General features: G+C 37.6%; 1 protein-coding gene and 1 long non-coding RNA gene across 2 annotated transcripts in view; one reads left to right on the top strand and one right to left on the bottom strand.

Annotated features, from left to right (window-relative positions):
* Window positions 1-14,601: 14,601 nt before the first annotated feature.
* LOC126094651 (uncharacterized) overlaps window positions 14,602-19,432 on the top strand; it is a 36,499-nt gene continuing 31,668 nt past the window's right edge. The window contains exon 1 of the long non-coding RNA XR_007521859.1: window positions 14,602-14,971. This is a non-coding gene — a long non-coding RNA (uncharacterized LOC126094651). The remainder of the gene's footprint in view (window positions 14,972-19,432) is intronic.
* Window positions 16,364-19,432, bottom strand: part of LOC126094649 (DNA repair and recombination protein RAD54-like) — a 75,556-nt gene continuing 72,487 nt past the window's right edge. Inside the window, exon 4 of the mRNA XM_049909146.1 lies at window positions 16,364-16,993. Coding sequence (XP_049765103.1) covers window positions 16,621-16,993 — 373 coding nt within the window. The 3' untranslated portion in view covers window positions 16,364-16,620. The remainder of the gene's footprint in view (window positions 16,994-19,432) is intronic.

Here is a 19,432-nt window from a genome sequence, read left to right on the forward strand (position 1 = left end):
CATTGAATAAAATGTAGCGCAGTTAAGATAATTTAACTTCTTCACTTACAACCAAGTTCAAGCTATGAGCACAGCAAGGGTTAAAAAAATCTACTCACCAAGCAGTGGCAGGAGAACACACACATACAAAAAGGTGGCTTCTTCTTCCAGCAGAGGAGTTGAAGGGGAAGGAAAAGGGGTGAAGGAAAAGGTCTGGGAAGGTTCAGGAAAAGGGGTATACTTCGAAAGTGTCACCCAGAACACCAGGTCAGGGGGAACTTACTGGACAGGATGAGAAGGAAAGACTGAATATTGGACTGCTGTCCCCAACAATATATAAGTGTCTTTTAATTGTGAATGACTGCAACGTGACGCGTCTTCTTTACAGTAGGTTGCAATCTGTCTTTTTCGTACATTGTTGACACAATTACATTATTTTTCAGTATGGTATCCTTCTTGACAGATACAATGTCATCAGAAATTATGGCAATGATTTCATTTTGTATGCTCTGACTTAAGCAAGTAACCACTCTTCCAGGTTTAGCCATATGCTTAATAATAATTTAATATGTGATTGAACTTGGTCATTAATTCTACTTGCCCTAAAAAGTTTCCATTACCTGAATTTTCCAACATTTCGTGGTCAGCTCTTAACGGAAGACCTCAGCAAAAACAATCTCCACCTCTTTTGTTCCTGATAATTTTGAACTTAAGTTACCTGATCCATTAATTTTTAGTTTTTAGTTCTGTGAGAAAGTGCTTTCCAGTTGCACATTTCAATAATATAGTTGCAGAACACTTCATGGTTACGGAGAATTTTTGACAAAATCTGCCAGTCTCTTAAATTATTTCTTGTGAGAGAGCCAGTACTTGAAGTGAACAACTTGCAACAAAAGCAGTTACAGAGCATCTTTTGTCCGAGGATATTTGCATAACTTATTTTATTTTCATTTCAGACAGAGCCCATTTCACCAGATACAATTATTGCACATAATGATACAAATACAAAGCAGTTTCATTACAAAATATAAAACATAATTAAGCAAGATAAGGAGTCAACCAAGTACATTAGTCTGACTGCACTATTACAATAAAAGCTGCAAACTTTTATCATAAAATCCAGTTACATACTAAATAATGAAACATTAAAGATACCCTCAAATTTTAAAATCCCATTTTAGAAAGAAAAATGAAATGGAAAACACATTTAGCAACAGATCTGTTTATGGAACTAAGAGCTACCATAAGAGAAAAACAGTCCTTTATTTTTAAAATATTGTACAGTGTAATTGTTCATGGATGATTGTATTTATCACACTCTATGAATATGTTAGGTTGGTGCATAAGTTCCTAGCATTTTTGTTTGGCATGTTGATATTCTATATGCTATGCGTTTATTTATCAATTGCCACAGCTGTGGATTGTAGAAAATGGAGTGCCAAGTGGAGAAACTGGAACATTTCTGATATATTATTTTGTTTGCATTCAATAGAGGGGTGACAGCAGCAATGGCAGCCAGAAACACTTGCACCATGTGTGGGGATAATGCCATTGGACAGAGCATGAAGATCATTTAAATGTTTTAATCTACAATTATTCACATCAGTGTACTCGAGAATAGGCAGATGTGATGAACTGGGATCATTCCACATGATTGGGGAGGTTCAGAAATTGGGTGCAGGGGTACCACATGCTCTAAGCCAAAATCACAAAAATCAGTGAGTGGCCATATATGCATTCAGCTTGCTCATCATCAAGTGGCTCGGGAGCAACACCAACCACTCCTATCCTGTGTTATTACTGGTGATGAGAAATTGTGTCTTTGTGGTAACATAAAGAAAAGAAGAGAATGGTTGATTCCAAACAAAGTAGCAGCTAGTCATTCAAAGACCTGCATGCACCCACAAAAGATAGTGTCATGCGTCTGGTGAAATAGCGACAATGTGGCGTACTACAAATTGATTCCCAGAGGTAAACTATCTTTGCTGACATTTTTTGTCAACAACTGAGACATCTTGCAGACACAGTTCAAGAACAATGGCCTAGAAGACTGTGTGAAATGATGCTACTCCATGATAACACCCATCTGCATTCTGCTAGACTGACAAAAAACACTATACAGGAGTAGGGTTGGGAAGTCATCCTGCACCCACCTTATTCACCTGATCTTACACCCTTAGATTTTCACCTTTTCTGCTCTCTATTGAACAACTTTCAAGGAGCTTCCTTTCTGAATGAAAATGTTCTCTGAACATGGCTCAATGACTTCTTTCCCTCAAAACCATGTGATTTCTACAGTCGTGAAATTGAAAAGTTACCTCAGCATTGGCATACTGTTGTAAATAGTGAAGGAGAATATGTTATTGATAAATAAAATCTCTGTTACGTGTATCTGTTGTGTATGTTAAACAAATGGAAAAATTCTACAAATTTATGCACCAACCTTATATACAGGGTAAGTCACTGACTATTTCCACTAAGAATAACTCTGAAAGTATGATATGAGCTGAAAAGTTTGTGGGACAAAAGTTACATGGAACAATGGGACACATAATATGACATTGGTTTTTTATTGCTATGTGGGATTGCTTCAGAGATATGAAGGTCAACTGTGTTTTTTTTTTAAATGTGATGCTATAGTTTGGTACTTATTTTGTGATAGCGGGTATCAAGATGAATCCAATGATGTGTAACAGTAAGGTCTTTGAAGGTCAACGAAGGTCACAAAGGTGACATGAACCTCCATTTACAGAAGGTGTTCAATGTGATGACCACTGGTATCAATGCACTGCTGCAATCTTCTTACCATGGATTGAGTGGTATTCCTTCACATCGGCACTTATCGAAGCACATGCTCTGACAATTCTCTCTCAAATATCTTCAGGTGTAGTTGGAACATCTTTATAAACAATGTCTTTTATGAATCCCCACAAGAAAAAAATCCAGAGGCATCAAGTCTGGCAAAGAAGCCAGCCACGACACATCTGCTCTGCATCCAATCCAACGATTTGGGAATTGTCTCTGCAACTCATTTCTAGCCATCAGCAAAAAATGTGTCAGACAACTATTGTGTTGATACCACATTCTGTTCCTTGTTCCTAAAGGTATTTCTTCCAATAACAGACCTAATGTTTCTTGCAGGAATGTGGTGTACTTTGATGAAATAGGGGCCTATAATTCTGTCCTCCAGAATCCCACACCATACGTTCACCAACCACGGTTTTTGGTGTGCAACTTGCCACAGCCAGCATGGATTTTCAGTTGCCCAATAATTCATGTTATGAAAATTAACATTTCCATGGTTTGTGAATGTAGCCTCATCAGTAAATAAAATCAAATTAATAAATGTGGCATCCCTCTGAATATGAAGTTGAGCCCACCGGCAGAATTCAATGTGATACATACAATTCATACCAGTTAATTCTTGGTGGAGACTGATATGGTAAGGATAGTATTTAAGGTGATGCAGAACCAAAGAACACTACACTGGATCATGCCAGATTCCCTTGCGATTTGATGCAAACTAACACAAGGATCTCGAGACACAGTGGCAAGAGTACCAATTTCCGTTTCCTCATTAGTAACTTTCCTTTGTCGGATACGTTTCCGATGCGCCAAAGATCCAATTGTTCTCAATTTATCATACACATATTTAAATGTACAACATGTAGGGTGAGTACATTGAGAATATCTTTCAGCATGTAAGTCAGTAGCTCTCACTGCATTTCGTTGGCATCCTCCGTAAATGAGAAGCATATCGACTTGTTCTTCTCAGGAATACATCATTCAGATTCACCTGATTTGACGATATGTCTTACCGTTCCTATTAATGTTGCATTGCGAAACTGTCAAATGGTGTTTACATGTCAATGGCAAGTTTGATGGATACACGGTATTCAGTGAATATTTACTATTTGCACGATATACAAGAGAGAATTGTCAAAGCATGTGCTTCGATAAGTGCTGAAGTGATAACGAATACCACTCAATCTATGATAAGAAGATTGCAGCACTGCACTGATACCTTCTGTAAATGGAGGTTCATGCCACCTTTTTGACCTTGAAAGACCCTACTGTTACACATAATTGGATTTGTCTTGATAGCCGCTATCAGAAAATAAGTACGAAGCTATAGCATCCTATTTTTAAAAAAAACAAAGTTGACCTTCATGTCTCTGATGCAACCCCACCTAGCAACAAAAAACCAACATCATGTTATGGCCCCCGTTGTCCCATGCAGCAAACTTTTCAGCTACTATCTTACTATCAGAGTTATTCTAGGTGGCAATAGTTAGTGACTCACCCTGTATACAATGTCCTCATCAATGAGGGAGGAATCATAGTTTGAAGAAGGAAGGAATTTTAACAGATGTCTTGTTTTATTGCTTTTCATGTGACCTGATCTTAGTACGTTAAGAGTAACCATTTCTCTTCTCTTGAGTGTCAAGTTGAGAAACCAATGGTTTTGTGGAACCTGTTGCTGAAAAGCCCAATACTATGTGCCTTTGATGTTATGTTCTATGTCCACTACTGTTGTCTGTTTTGTTTTTGCTTGTCTGGTGAGTTTAATACAAAAATCACTGTATGGTAGGGGTATGTCAATAGGAAATAGATTCTGTACCATATTTGTGAGCTGATCTGCACGTTTGTTGTAGGGGCAACAAATGTGCAGATTCCAACATGTCCTAGTATCTATTGACACAGCTCCATTGCTCAACTGAGACTGTGCACTATATCATGTGCCAAAGGATTAAAAGTTTTTCCTTTGGCTGCCCTCATAGTGTAGGGCCCTCATCAAGTCAGTATGTACTAGGACCTTGTCAACTTGTAAGTTGACCGTGTAAAGTGTAACTTGACGAATGGTGTACAACTCTGTGGTTAATATCATTGCTTCAGAAGACAGTAGGAAAAAGTATCCATGCCCAGTTTGATCATCAAAGAATGTGGCACCCACAGACACATACATTTTGGAACCATTTGTGCACAGTTGTGCCAGTTATGACCAACTTTGACTGTGTAAAAGCTCTCTGTTCACTTGGGGTTACATATGGATTACATATATAACTACCGTATAAAGTTCTTTGAATTTTTGAAGTGATATTGTTTGCTTGACACCACATGACCTAAGCGAAACTGATGTTAATGTTATGCTGTATGAATATTCACCTGTTATATGATATTGGTAGGAGTGGTTTGGGTTCCTGTGACCAGTGTGACTTAATTTTTATCAGATGCAGTAATTGAGGTAATTTCCAATGTAATGGATGATTGGTAGAAGATATGTCCATCAACATAACACTCATAACGAGTGGAGGAATTGCCAGCTCTGCTTACATGACAGATATAAGAGTAGTTTTAATATAGCCTCCACAAATATGCAGAGCTGCTAATTGTATATGGTGTAGAATCTTCAATCATGACATGGGAGTGTACTGATACAACATGCAGCTATATTCCATCTTGCTCCTGACTGACTGTTTATACAGATGTAAGATAGTCCTAGGGTCGATTCCCTAGTTAGTGCAAGCCAAAGCTTTCAGGGTGTTAATTCTGTTATGTACCTTAACCTGGAGTTTGTTGGCACATTTTTGCCATGCCAATTGAATGTCTAGCTGCATACCCAAAAACTTAACACAAGTAGATGCTAAAATAGTTTGGTTATTAGTTTGAAAGGAAATTGTGTCTTTGTCTGCTCTGTGTATGGTAAAGACGGAAAAACATTGCATTTCTAAGGACCACATCAATTCCTATCTCAAGTAACCCAGTTACCACAGTGTTGACATCTCATTTCAGGTAGTTCAGGGCATGTTTCTGGTCCTTGTGTGTGGTGTATATTACAAAGTTATCCGCACACTGTAGAAATCTGACAAGATAATATAATCATTGAACAATCAACCTGGTGCACATGTTAAAAAGTAACAGGGTCAAGGGATCTCCTTGTGATAAACCTTTATTGATGGTACTGGAAATCAATCATCTGTCTGTCGTGCTTAATTTTAAAAGTCTGTGTTGTAGTAAATACAAGCACCAGTTAAATATTTTTGGTGTTGTACCCACATCACATAGGTTTTGTCAAAATGTAGAAATATCCACATCACCATATGCATCCTTTATATATAGAAAGGCTGCAAAAGTGACAGGTTGTTGGTGTAATATTTGAATCACCTTTAATGCTGTTTGTCATATTTTGTCAGTGTCATGCAACTTCTGTTTGTCCTTAATGGTGTTTGTAGAAGCCCCAGATGGGTAGGGACTTTACATGATAGGTGTGATGGATGGAGCAATGACAGTTGTATGAAAAGGACAGATTGCTGCTCACCCTATAGAGGAGACACTGAGTCACAGACAAACACAACAAAAAGCACAGACAAACACAACAAAAGGACTGCTATACATTTGAGCTTACAGCGAAAAGGCCTTCTAAAGTAGGAAATGCACACACAATAACAAACCACGCACACATGAACATTGCCTCTGGCCATTGAAGTTGGCCTGCCAGTCCAGTCTCAGCAGTTAAAGACAGTGGTCATTTGTGTGCCTGTGTTGTGCATGTGTGTATTTTTTACTTTAGAAGAAGGCCTTTTAGCTGAAAGCTCAAATGTATAACAGTTTTTTTCTTGTGCCTGTCTGTGACTCATCATCTCCTCTATAGTATCAATCTATCCTTTTCATAATATAGTTGTTAAATGCTAGTTTCACTTTGAAATCAAGGCAGTCTGTTCATTTAGATGCCAAGTTGCTCCACCCAGCAGATTTTAATGTGGATGAATCCTCCTCAGTATGCTGTAGCCCCTCAACCCTGTCCCACATTTTAGTGGGGGTCCTTGTGAGGTAATTCAGTGTGTGAGGAATGTTACTGCTATGATACACTGCAAGTTTCAAATGATATCAAGCTTGCTCTATTGGTTTCATATCAGCACATACATCTAACCATTTCATTTGGCTGATCCCTGTCTCCTGGAGGAAGGAGTTGGCAAGTATCAGTTTTCAAAGTATTTATGCGTTGTATAACTGAAGTGGAATCTCGGAATCAGTCCAGTATTTATCTAAGTGTGTATGGAAAACTGCCTAAAAACCACATCCAGGCTAGCCAGTACCCTGGCCCCCCCTTTAATCTGCAAGCAGGTTAGATCTGACATCCATACTTGATACTGGCTCAAAATGTGATTGACCCACATTTCTGTTGTACTTGTGGGGCTGTTTGCATGAGATGCACATTGGTGCCTCACTGTCTCCAAATGCTTTTATGATGATCGTCAAACACCAGACAAATTTTGCACTCATTGGTGAAGACAGCTTGACCAAATTGGCCCAGGTTTTATTCGAGATGTTTCTGTACTGAACTTCTTTGCACACCATTCTGCTGGGAGATTTGTATTATTGTTTGTAATCTGCATCTACATAACTACTCTGCAGTTCTCATCGAAGTGCATGGCAGAGGGTTCACAGAACCATTTGTATACCATTCTACTCTCGAATAGCACATGGAAAAAAATGAACACACAAGATTTGATTTATCTTATTTCATTATAGTGGTCTTTTCTACCTATGTAGGTGGGAGTCAACAAAATCATTGCATTCAGAGGAGAAAGATGGTGACTGATATGTTATGCAAAGTTCTCACAGACACAAAAAAATGCTTTTGTTTTAGTGATCACCACCCTAGCTCGCATATCATATCTGTGACACTCTCTCTCCAGTTTTGTGATAGTACAAAATGGGCTGGCCTTCTTTGAACTTTTTCAATGTCCTCTGTCAATCCTGTCTGCTGAGTATCCCATACTGCACACCAGTACTGTAGCAGAGGATGGACAAGTGCAGTGTAGTGAGGCTATTTAATAGATTTGTAGCATATTCTAAGCATTCTGCCAATAAAACACAGTTGCCTTCCTTACAAATTTTTTATGTTGGTTCTAACTTTAGTTGTTCACAATTGGAACCCCTGGGTATTTAGCTTAATTGACAACCTTTAAATTTGTGTTACATATTGTGTAATCAAAATTTAAAGGATCCGTTTTAGTTCTCTCATGGAGAACCTCACACTTTTTATTATTCATGTTCAATTGCTACTTTTCACAGCATACAGATATCTTGTCTAAATCAGTTTGTAATTCGTATTGATCTTCTGATGACTTTACTAGATGGTAAACTACAGCATCATCTACAAACAATCTGAAGGACTGTTCACATTGTCTGCCAAATTGTTTTTAGAGATTAGTAACACCAAAGGGCCTATGAAACTTCCCTGAGGAATACCAGATGTCTCTTCTGTTATGCTCAGTGAGTTCCTGTCAGTTACTACAAATTGCGTTGTTTCTTAAGGGAAATCACAAATCCAGTCACACAGACGAGATGGTATTCCATAGACTTGCATTGCCATTAGAAGCCACAAGTGAGGGAGGGTTTAAAATCCTTCGTGAAATCTTGAAATATGGAATCAACTAGATCCATTGTTGATAGCACTCATTACTTTGTGGGAATAGAGGGCCACTTGTGTTTCACAGGAACAACATTTTCTGAATCTGTGCCGACTAGGTGTCAATAGATCATTATCTTCAAGGTATTCCAGGTATGCCATAATATTTAGATGCAGTATATGTTCCAAAATCTTACTGCAAATTGAGGTCTGTGATATGAATTTACAATTCAGCAAACTTTTATTTCTTTTCTTGTGTACTGGTATGGCGTGTGATATGTTCCAGCCCATAGGTATGGATCTTTCATTGTCTGAAAGGTTGTATGTGATTGCTAAGTATGGAGCTATTACATCAGCATGCTCTGAAAGGAATCTAATTGGCATAAAATCAGTGCCAGAAGACTTGCCTTCATTAAGTGATTTAGGTTGCTTTGCTACACCGAAGGTATTAACTTCTAAGTTACTCATGTTGGCAGCTTTCTTGATTTGAATTCTGGAATATTTAATGCCTCTTATTTGGTGAAGGAATTTCAGAAAACTATAGTTAGTAGCTCAGTGGCATTGTCATTGGTAACATTACCATCGCTATTACACAGTGAAGCTATTGATTGCTACTGGTGTGCTTCACATACAACCAAAATCTCTTTGGATTTTCTGCAAAGTTTCAAGAGATGGTGTCATTTTGGGAACTATTAAAAGCATCTCACATTGAAGTCTGAGCTAAATTTTGAGCTTCTGTAAAATGTCACCAGTCTTGGAGACTTTGCATTTTTTAAAATCTGGCATGGTTTGTTGTTGCTTTTGCAACAGTGTTCTGAACCGTTTTGTGCACTACTGGGAATCTGTTCAATCTCTTAATAATTTACTTGATATAAATCTTTCAGTTGTTATCTATACTATTTCTTTGAATTAAAACACATGTGGCAAACACTTACATAGTTAATTTGCAAGAAATGGAGACACTCTCTTAGGAATTCTTCAGGTGAATTTTTATGTGCTTTTTTTAAAATAAATATATTTTGCATTTATTTTAGGTTAATTTGTCTGTCAAGGTATTCAGTGTCAGTACTACCACATTGAGGTCACTAATCCCTGTAACCATCATGATGATACTCCCTATTTGCTCAGGACTGTATTGTCAAGGGGTCTAGTAGGTTACTGCAACCATTTATGCTTTGTGTGGCCTCCTGAACTAATTGCTCAAAATAATTTTTCGAGAATGCATTTATACAATTTCAGATGATGTTTTATGCCTACAAATGACTAAACATTTATTTTTGACCAACATATGAAGGGTAGATTGAGGTCATCTCCAACTAAAATTTTGTTGGTTGGGTACCTGTTTAAAGAGTGTCTCAAATTTTCCTTAAAATGTCCTGCAACTGTAATATCCGAGTCTTGAGATTGGTAAAAGGAAACAGTTATTAATTTATTTTGGTTGTCAACTGACTCGGCAACTATCTACTTCAGTTTTACTACAAGATAAGCTACTTTTAACCGCAAAAAAAGCATGCCATCACAACCAACTGAATTTAATCTATCTATCTTTCTAGGTTCAGTTTTGGGTACAGCAGGTAGTAGGATTTGGTTTGTTGGTAGAATACAGGGGAAGTTGTGATGTTTGCCTGCTTTACTTCTTTGTTGATAGTCCTCAGTGTTGACGTACTGCATTGTTATACTGGCTGAAATATGGAGGGGGGGGGGGGGGGGGGCGTGGAAGTTCAACACTGAAAACTGTTAATGATTTGGCCGACAGTTGCACAATTGCATTTCACAGTTCTTTACTTTCACTGTTCACACTATCCCAATACTACACAATTATATGACCTGTTCACTATTGGTAAATATTGATAAGCCTCATTAATAGGTTGCAGGCAATATCAGCATACTGCTACAATAGTTTGCTGTTGAACATCTATGAGCAGTAAAAACCTAACCACATAATTCACAGTTCTTGCAGAATAATACGGTACATGTGACACCATTTCTTAAATAATTTGAAAAGACATTGTCATTACTTGATCTAACACATGGCCTATTTGTGTTACACTTATTGCACTGTTAAGTTGAGGCATTGTTGTTACTTGAAATAGTACATAATTCTTCTCTGAAAATTGGCCGTGTACTGACTGCCTCGGGACCAAAAATCCGTCCTTTACATATCCTCCCAATAATAGGCACTGAAACTATACATTGTTCAATGTTTAAGTTACACAAATTACAATTAAAACATAACTCATTCAATTAACTGAATACATTAAAAAATTCTTTCCTTTTAACAGTTCCTTCTACCACAAAGATTAGGCCAAATTATTTGTTTAAATAATGAAATTAACAGTTATAGTTATCCAAATAATACTTTTGACAAACCTGGTAATTATTTTGGAATTAATTACGAGCTGGCTTTGCTAATATGTTTTTGAATAGAGCCAAATAAATACTTTAAGAATCCTAGCAGTTCTTCTTCCAATGTTTATAATTATTACAAAATTTATATTTGTTTACAAGTCAACAATAGAATCTAAGTCACAAAACAATTACTCATTTCAACCCCAGAACAAAAGATATTAACTAGGAATAGTCAAAATAAATTAGGAAATTAATTACATACACAAAACTAAGCACAAAAATGGACCTGGTGCTATATTCCTTAAGACTGAGGGCCAACCTTTCTCTTTTCTGGAAATGCAGATTATACTCACACATGTTAATGGTAATTAGGCAAAGGTGAAAGTAAAATGTATTGAAGGAGGCAGATGGCAAAACAAGAGATGAAGTAAAGAGATCCCATCTTACTTTGTCACAAGCTCCATAATGTGCTTTTTTCCAAATTTAAATCCTCATCGATATTGACATCTAAGATTTTTTTAGTTTCCACCCTATTTATTATTTCCTTGCCATGTGTTACACTTATCATTGGTATAGTACTCCTAGATGTGCAGAACTGAATATATCGCATCTTTTTAAAACCGAGGACAAGACTACTCACAGAAAATTAGTCATTGATGCTTTATCCACTTTATTTACCATTTCTTCTGTTTTTGTGTGTGCACTTGGATGTATTACAATACTGGTGTCATCTCTAAAGAGAACTAATTCTGCTTGTTGTATTTTGGACAGAACATTTTTTACATGTATGAAGAACATAAGTGGGCCTAAGACTAAGCCTTATGGAACTCCATACATGATTTCTCCACAGTCAGAATTGTGTCCCCAGACTATATTGCTTACTAAGTACAACTTTATGCAGTATTTTGGTTAAATATGACATTATCCATTGGTTGCTTTTGCCATCAGTCCCACAAAACTTTAATTTATCAAGGGGCATACTGTGATTCACACAGTCAAATGCCTTAGATAGATAACAGAAAATACCAACTGGAGCTATTTTATTATTTAATGCTTGTAAAATCTGATGAGTGAACATGTAAATGGCATTCTGAGTGAGCAACCCTTCTGAAACCCAAACTGTATTTTGCTGATGATATTATTGTTGCTAATGTGAGACACTATTCTAGAATACATCACCTGTGAATACCTGTGCATAGCTTCTTGATTCTGATAGTTCAGTCCAGCTGCATTGTCTTCTTCTCCTTCAAAAAATTTTTAAATCTGTCAGTCATCATACGCGTTATTACTTGAGCAATGGAAAGAAGGATTGAACTCTTCAGACTGCTGAGGATAGGTGTAAACATCTCTGAGAAAGTCTGCTAAGAAAGTTTCAAGAACCGGCTTTTAATGGTGATTCTACGAATATATTAAACCCCCCTATGTATCGCTTCCTTAGGGATCATGAGGACAAGATCAGAGTAATTACAGCACACACAGATGAATTCTTCCTGTGCTCCATATGGGAATGGAACAGGAAGAAACCCTAATAACTGGTACAATGGGACGTACCCTCTGCCACGCACTTCATGGTGGTTTGCAGAGTGTGGATGTACATCCTTTCTGAACACTGTTAGGTCCGTGGTGTAAACTTTAACTGAACTTATCTCCAGCTTTACCCAGTTTTCAGTGTCTCTAATGATATCTGCTTCAGTGCTTTCTATGAGAGCTTGGAGTTCTGGTTCTTTCCCAACACAGCTATGACAATATACAACTATAATATGAATGTTTGCTAGTTCTAACCAGGTCCCATGTTTGATCTGCATTTTTGCACTTCCCCGGCCATCTAAAAAAAAAAAAAAAAAAAAAAAAAAAAAAAAAAAAAAACCCATGAATACGACACTTCGTAATGATGTGGAACATGTCAGATTAATAAAAGGTGCCTGTACAAGATATTACATTAGACAAAATATTACATGACACTCAATATTATTATTATTATTATTATTTATTTTTTTTTGTGGAGGTTGGGAAATTACCCACTTACTATATCCAAAAATTCATCTAATGAGTAGGAGTTGCCACTAAGAAATTCTTTTAATTTCCTTTTAAATGCTTTATGGCTATCTGTCAGACTTTTGATGCTATTAGGTAAGTGACCAAAGACTTTTGTGACAGCATAATTTACCCCCTTCTGAGCCAAAGTTAGATTTAACCTTGAGTAATGAAGATCATCCTTTCTCCTAGTGTTGTAGCCATGTATACTGCTATTACTTTTGAATTCGTTCAGATTGTTAATAACAAATTTCATAAGTGAATATATATATTGTGAGGCTACAGTGAAGATTTCTAGCTCTTTAAATAAGTGTCTGCAGGATGATCTTGGATGAGCTCCAGCAATTACTCTGATTACACACTTTTGTGCAATGAACACTCTTTTACTCAATGATGAGTTACCCCAGAATATGATGCCATACGAAAGCAGAGACTGAAAATAGGCGAGGTAAGCTAATTTACTCAGATGTATATCACCAAAATTTGCAATAACCCTAATCGCATAAGTATCTGAACTCAAATGTTTCAGCACATCCTCAGTGTGTTTTTTCCAATTCAACCCCTCATCAATGCATACACCTAGAAATTTTGAATATCCTACCTTAGCTACCGATTTCTAGTCGAAGTCTATATTTATTAATGGGGTCATTCCATTTACTGTGTGGAACTGTATATACTGTGTTTTGTTAAAGTTTAATGAGAGCCCATTTGCAGAGAACCACTTAATGATTTTCTGAAACACATCGTTTACAATTTCACCAGTTAATTCTTGTCTGTCGGGTGTGATAGCTATACTTGTATCATCGGGAAAAAGTACCAGCTTTGCATCTTCGTGAACATAGAATGGCAATGTCATTAATATATATTAAGAACAGCAGAGGACCCAAGACCGAACCTTGCGGCACCCCATTCTGGATTGTTCCCCAGTTTGAGAAATCACCAGTTTTTTGCATATTATGTGAACTGTTTATTTCAACTTTCTGCACTCTTCCAGTTAGGTATGATTTAAACCATTTGAGCACTGTCCCATTCATACCACACTACTTGAGCTTATCTAGAAGTATTCCATGATTTACACAATCAAAAGCCTTTGATACATCACAAAAAATCCCAACAGGTGACTTAGAGCATTTAATATTTCATTAGTGAAAGTATATATAGCATTGTCCGTTGAAAAACCCTTCTGGAAACCAAACTGACATTTTGTTAAAACTTTATTTTTACAAAGATGTGAAGCTACTCTACAATACATTAGTTTTTCAAGAATTTTGGACAAGACAGTCAGAAGAGAGATTGGGCGGTAGTTGTTGACATCAGACGTATCCCCTTTTTTATGCAGTGGTATAACAATGGCATACTTCAGTCTATATGGGAAAATACCCTGCTTCAGAGAGCATGTGGAAATGGTTGCATACTCTTCTGAAGCATCATTGCCCTCCCAATTGTGTGCAAAAAGAAGCATGCTTTTTCTTGCAGTTCCTCCAAGTCATGCATGTGTAGATTGTAGGTCTCCACTACAAAACGAATTTTCAATGTTTTGTGTTTCATGCTGGTCAACAAAGGTTTGAATGTGGTCACTGAGTAAATCACAAACAAAGCCAGTCAAGAAGTGGATGCTTTGGTGCATATCATTTTCATTGTTATGGAACTAGATTATTAATGATGATTCCAAGTGGGCCAATCAATAAGAACAGAAACTACTGCAAATATTAATTTCTAAAAAAAGTTGTATGAAAGCAGGAAGTTTAGTGTAGTCATACGATGAGCTTTACTGTGATGGGTTGTGAATGATATTTTAAGCACACTGAATTAAAAACCTGCAGTGAAGCACCATATGTATTGTACATAGTTTCTAGTTTATCATCTGAAGTGTATGGTCTGGTATATTTTTCATGACAAAATTCATTATCTGGTGACAAAACTTAAGCCTGCTGTACAAACAAGAAGTAAGTTGAAGCTAGTTTGCAGTAGTTGAAGATAAGCATTATCTGTGTTTTTTGTTTTGTTAGTGTTTCAGAATCCTGAATTGGAGTCCCTGGATTTGGCACAAAGTCTGAGTTGTAGCTACAATGTGATGTGCTTTGTAGCACAATTCCTAATTCTATCCAAGTGGTGTACAGAAAGTCATTGCCTTCTTTACACCTGCTTGATCTCCATGTATCAGAAATTCACAACCGCCTTTTCAATGCTCAGGTAAAGAGAAAACCAATGGTGAGTTCCCATAACAAAACTAATGTGTGAAATCATTTTAACTGATTAGACTAGGCTCTTGGCAAAACAAGACCATTTTTTATTGTTGCCGTTTCAGAGTTGCTCTTCTAATTTCTGCTGTAACATTTCCGAGTAACATTTCCATCTGGAATATTTCAACCCTTTCAAAGCTGCCCAGGTGACTTTTTGTGGTGTGAATGTGAAGGAACAACCACACCTAAACCAAAACTACAGTTACAAACTGTTAGTTCAGTCATATTCCCATCACTAAGCATGTACTTCCTTTGGAACTGGAGTTATAAGGGGTAGTCAAATGAAAATGACACAGAAGAGAAAAAAAGTAAGCAAACTGTTAATTATTTCAAAAGTTATCACCATAATTATCAATACATATATCCTATTGTGAGACAAGATAGACAATGCCTATGAAACCATGGTTTTAACCAGGTGAACACATCTTTATCCAAAGCAAATCAAAGGCCATGAATGTCTTTCTTCAGGGCTCCAAAAATCAAAAATATGGGAAGAGATCGAGAATGTATGGAGGATGCGTAATGGCTTCTCAGTGGAACTTCTGCAGTGTATTTGAAACAATGTTGGCAACATGTGGGCATGTATTATCGTGCAACAGAATGATGTTGACTGTCAACATTCCTGAGTGTTTGGACTTGATGGTGCACTTCAGTTTTTGCAAAGTGGACACGTACTGCTTTGTGTCAATTGTGGCACTGTGTTCGGGAAAGTTAATGGGCGCGAGCACTCACAGTCAAAGAAATAGGTCGTTGTGACTTTCCTGAAGCTGGCGTGCTGTTGTTTCAGTTATGCTGCAAAGGTTTTGCTGGCAAGCCCTTACACATCCTCCATATACTCTGGATCTCTTTCCATGTGATTTACATATTTCTAAGCCCTGAAGAACAAAATTTGAGGCAATCAGTTTGCTTCAGAGGAAGAGGTCCACATCTGGGTACAATCATGGTTCCATGACAGACAAAAACATTTTTCCATGAAGGCAGTGACTGTCTTGTTTGACAGTGGGATTGATGTATTAACAGTTACAGCAGTTACTTTTGGAATAATAAACAGTTTACTTATTTTTTCTATCTGTCTTCCTTTCATTTTACTGCCCTTTATTTTATATTCTTGAAGTCTGGGGGTTTTTCCACTGCCCCAAACATCTTGCATACCAGATGGAATAGTTTTGTTGTGGCTCACTCTTACAAGGGTATCAGTTGTTCTAAGGAGGCCATGTTTCAGCTTACTTCTTGCAGTATCGCATCTCCCATCTCATATTCATCTATGTCCTCTTCCCTTTGTGTAATATTGCCTAGAGAGAGAGAGAGAGCAAAGCATTTTGTTATCACTTATGTTTGTGAAAGTTTAATGCATTAATGAACCAATGGGTACAATAGTTTTTGTCAAAATACATAATCATATTTATTTCTTTATATAGAAACCATACACTCTGTAGAGGGGTGTGCTGCTTCTCATGCACCAGCACTCTCAACATAAAGAAGTAATAAATATATTTGCACAGAACATTTTGAACTAGTTGGGGTGAAAACAAATAAAGACATTTAACATACAATGCAGACTTCACATGGTTTCTGTAGAGATTAAAAGAATACGGAAAATCAAGGAACAGCTTTTTGCTCATGTGAGCGATGATGAAAAACAAATGACACACCGGCATCCCAACATTGTTTGAGGACAGTGTCAACAAGAGTGCGCTTCTCAGCACAGTGATTCCATTGTGAAAGATCTGATGTGCAGTCTGTGCCCTCTGGTGGAGGCCGCACTTGAATTCGATTGACACAGCGTGTGCACTTAAATTTATCATGGGTGTCACTGAGTGTTCCATTTTCAAGTCGGAAAAGATCACGCAGGTCCGAAAGACTGAAGTGCCTGGCCACATCCTCTTCATTGTCCACAACACAGGAGCTCAGAGCTTTCTTATGAGCTTGGCGCTGGAATATTTTCTCCTCTATAGTACCTGTGCACAAGAGCCTGAAATACAATAATTCAACAGGTTTTAGAGACAGTGCTTCATTTTCATGATCTAGATTATTGTTAACAGGGAGATAATTAGAGATTTAAAAAAAAAAAAAAAAAGAGAGAGAGAGAGAGAGAGAGAGAGAGAGAGAGAGAGAGAGAAGAGATAATAGTTACGAATGTAGGTGGCCACAATTTACAATGGATTTAATAAAGAAAGAGTGCACAAAAATCTAAATTTCAAATCTATTGACCTACCTGGGTGTTGGCAACATTGACTCTGGGAAAATCCTTTAGATTTTAAAGCACTATTAAATTGTCTGATTGATGATTAAAAAGCTGCTCTGGAAGGGTTAGCATATATGTGTTTATGTTAATGAATTGTCAAATAGTGGTGATATACAGCACTTGAAGGACAACAAACCAAAGTAGTTGAGTATAACCTAATCTTGGTGTCTGCTATGGTGGCAGTCAAATCACATACAGGAAACATCTCTCGTTGAAACAGTTAGCCGATTCAGGAACATTTCAAAGTTTACTGACAGGAATGGAAAGTGTGAACACCTTGACCGAACACTACCATACTGACACTACAATATTTACATTTCTTGCATAAACGAACATTTTTCAATTCATGTCACATATCTCTCCCTCTCTCTACAATTTACTATCTGCTATATCTCTCACAAGGAGACTCTTGATAAGCAATAGTACGGCACAGGTAAACAAAACCAAGGGCTTATTACAGCCACAGTAGAGAGATTTAATAACAAAGGAAAACTGTTCTCAATAAAAAATAAGGCATAAGCCTGGAACACACAGTGAATAAAGTAGTGGGACATGAAGACTATGCCACTGGTAATCCCTAAAAACAGAGTTTGAGCATTTGGCGTAGTTGGCCGACAGGTATGTCTCGGAATTTTGCTGGAAAGTCTTAGCTCCCACTGTGGTGGCTTCTGACCAGGCCCTGACTGATGGGCTCCGGTGGAGTGTACTGCTGATGTGTTGGCTTGCGCTGCCCAATATAGCCGGGGTGCATAGTAAATCATGCCGATCCAGTTCCTCATACAATATGACAGAGGAAATAAGCCCCTGGCATGGAGGACCTCTGGTAGTGCTTGTCCTGCCATCTGTCTTCCTTGTTGTGGTCAACGCCTTGTACAGATGGAAAACTGTGATGCTTCAGTGTCTGAGGGTTGCCGGTCCCTTTAGGCACACGGCAGGTATGTGGCACTATTTTTTGTATGTTCATTACTTTTTTGAGTTTTAGAGTCATTTCTACTTATTCTTTCATTGTCTTGAGAGAGGAAAAAACGATGACATATTACTTTCTGACTGACCTTAAGTCACAAGTCATCACTGACTAATACTCATATGATTGTTTTCATTTATCTCCTGTATTTTCTTTGTTGCATCACAGTTCAGGTGTGAAGGTGTCTTTGCTGACTTAGCAGACCAATCCTAGCATGAAACATGTGGCCACACAGATTACACATAATAGAGAATGGAGGGCGTGGCTGGATTTGGCAAAGTTTGCATCTCTGACGTATCTCTTTTCAAATCTTTAATGTTCCACTAAAAATGTAAAACAGCAGGTGAAATAGTTGTGTACCAGTGAGCAAAATCTGCTGTGGTGCACCAGTTACTTGGGTCAGTGTTTAGATTCTTTAGGTTGTTCGTGAATTGACCCTTAAAGTGTTTTAGAGGAGCATCACAATACCTTCTACCTGTACTCACTTCACTATACAGAAGTTGGTTGGATGGGGTTAAAGGACTAAACAGCAAGATCATCAGTCCCTCAGCCCATGGGTAGTTATCTGGAGATATTGATGTCTACTAGGAACATGTTCTGGTGGTGAAAGTATGTAAGAGCAATAAAATTCAGGCACTGAAGGCAATAATGATGCCAAAGCTGAGAAATGATTTACCGAGATGTATATGGATCAGACCAGTTTGTAGGTGAGAGCAAGTGAGAGATCCAATGGCGAAGACAGTTACAGAGTACAGTATGCTTCCTAGCTGGGAGATTCGGAACAGTAAAAGTGAGAAGGCTGAGAGTGTAATGGACCATCAATTAAAGAATAATATGAGAGAAGTAAGGATGTAGAGGCTTATCTCACTAGGGATAAGATAGATACAGCCTACAGGAAAATTAAAGAGACCTTTGGAGAAAAGAGAGCCACTTGTATTAATATCAAGAGCTCAGCTGAAAGCCCAGTTCTAAGAAAAGAAGAGAAAGCAGAAAGGTGGAAGGAGTATGTAGAGGGTCTATACAAGGGCGATGTACTTGAGGACAATATTATGGAAATGGAAGAGGATGTAGATGAAGATGAAATGGGAGATACAATACTGCGTGAAGAGTTTGACAGAGCACTGAAAGACCTGAGTCGAAACAAGGCCCCGGGAATAGACAACATTCCATTAGAACTACTGATGGCCTTGGGAGAGCCAGTC

Source organism: Schistocerca cancellata, chromosome 8, assembly GCF_023864275.1.
Source record: "Schistocerca cancellata isolate TAMUIC-IGC-003103 chromosome 8, iqSchCanc2.1, whole genome shotgun sequence".
In the NCBI taxonomy this organism is placed as follows: Eukaryota; Metazoa; Arthropoda; class Insecta; order Orthoptera; family Acrididae; genus Schistocerca; species Schistocerca cancellata.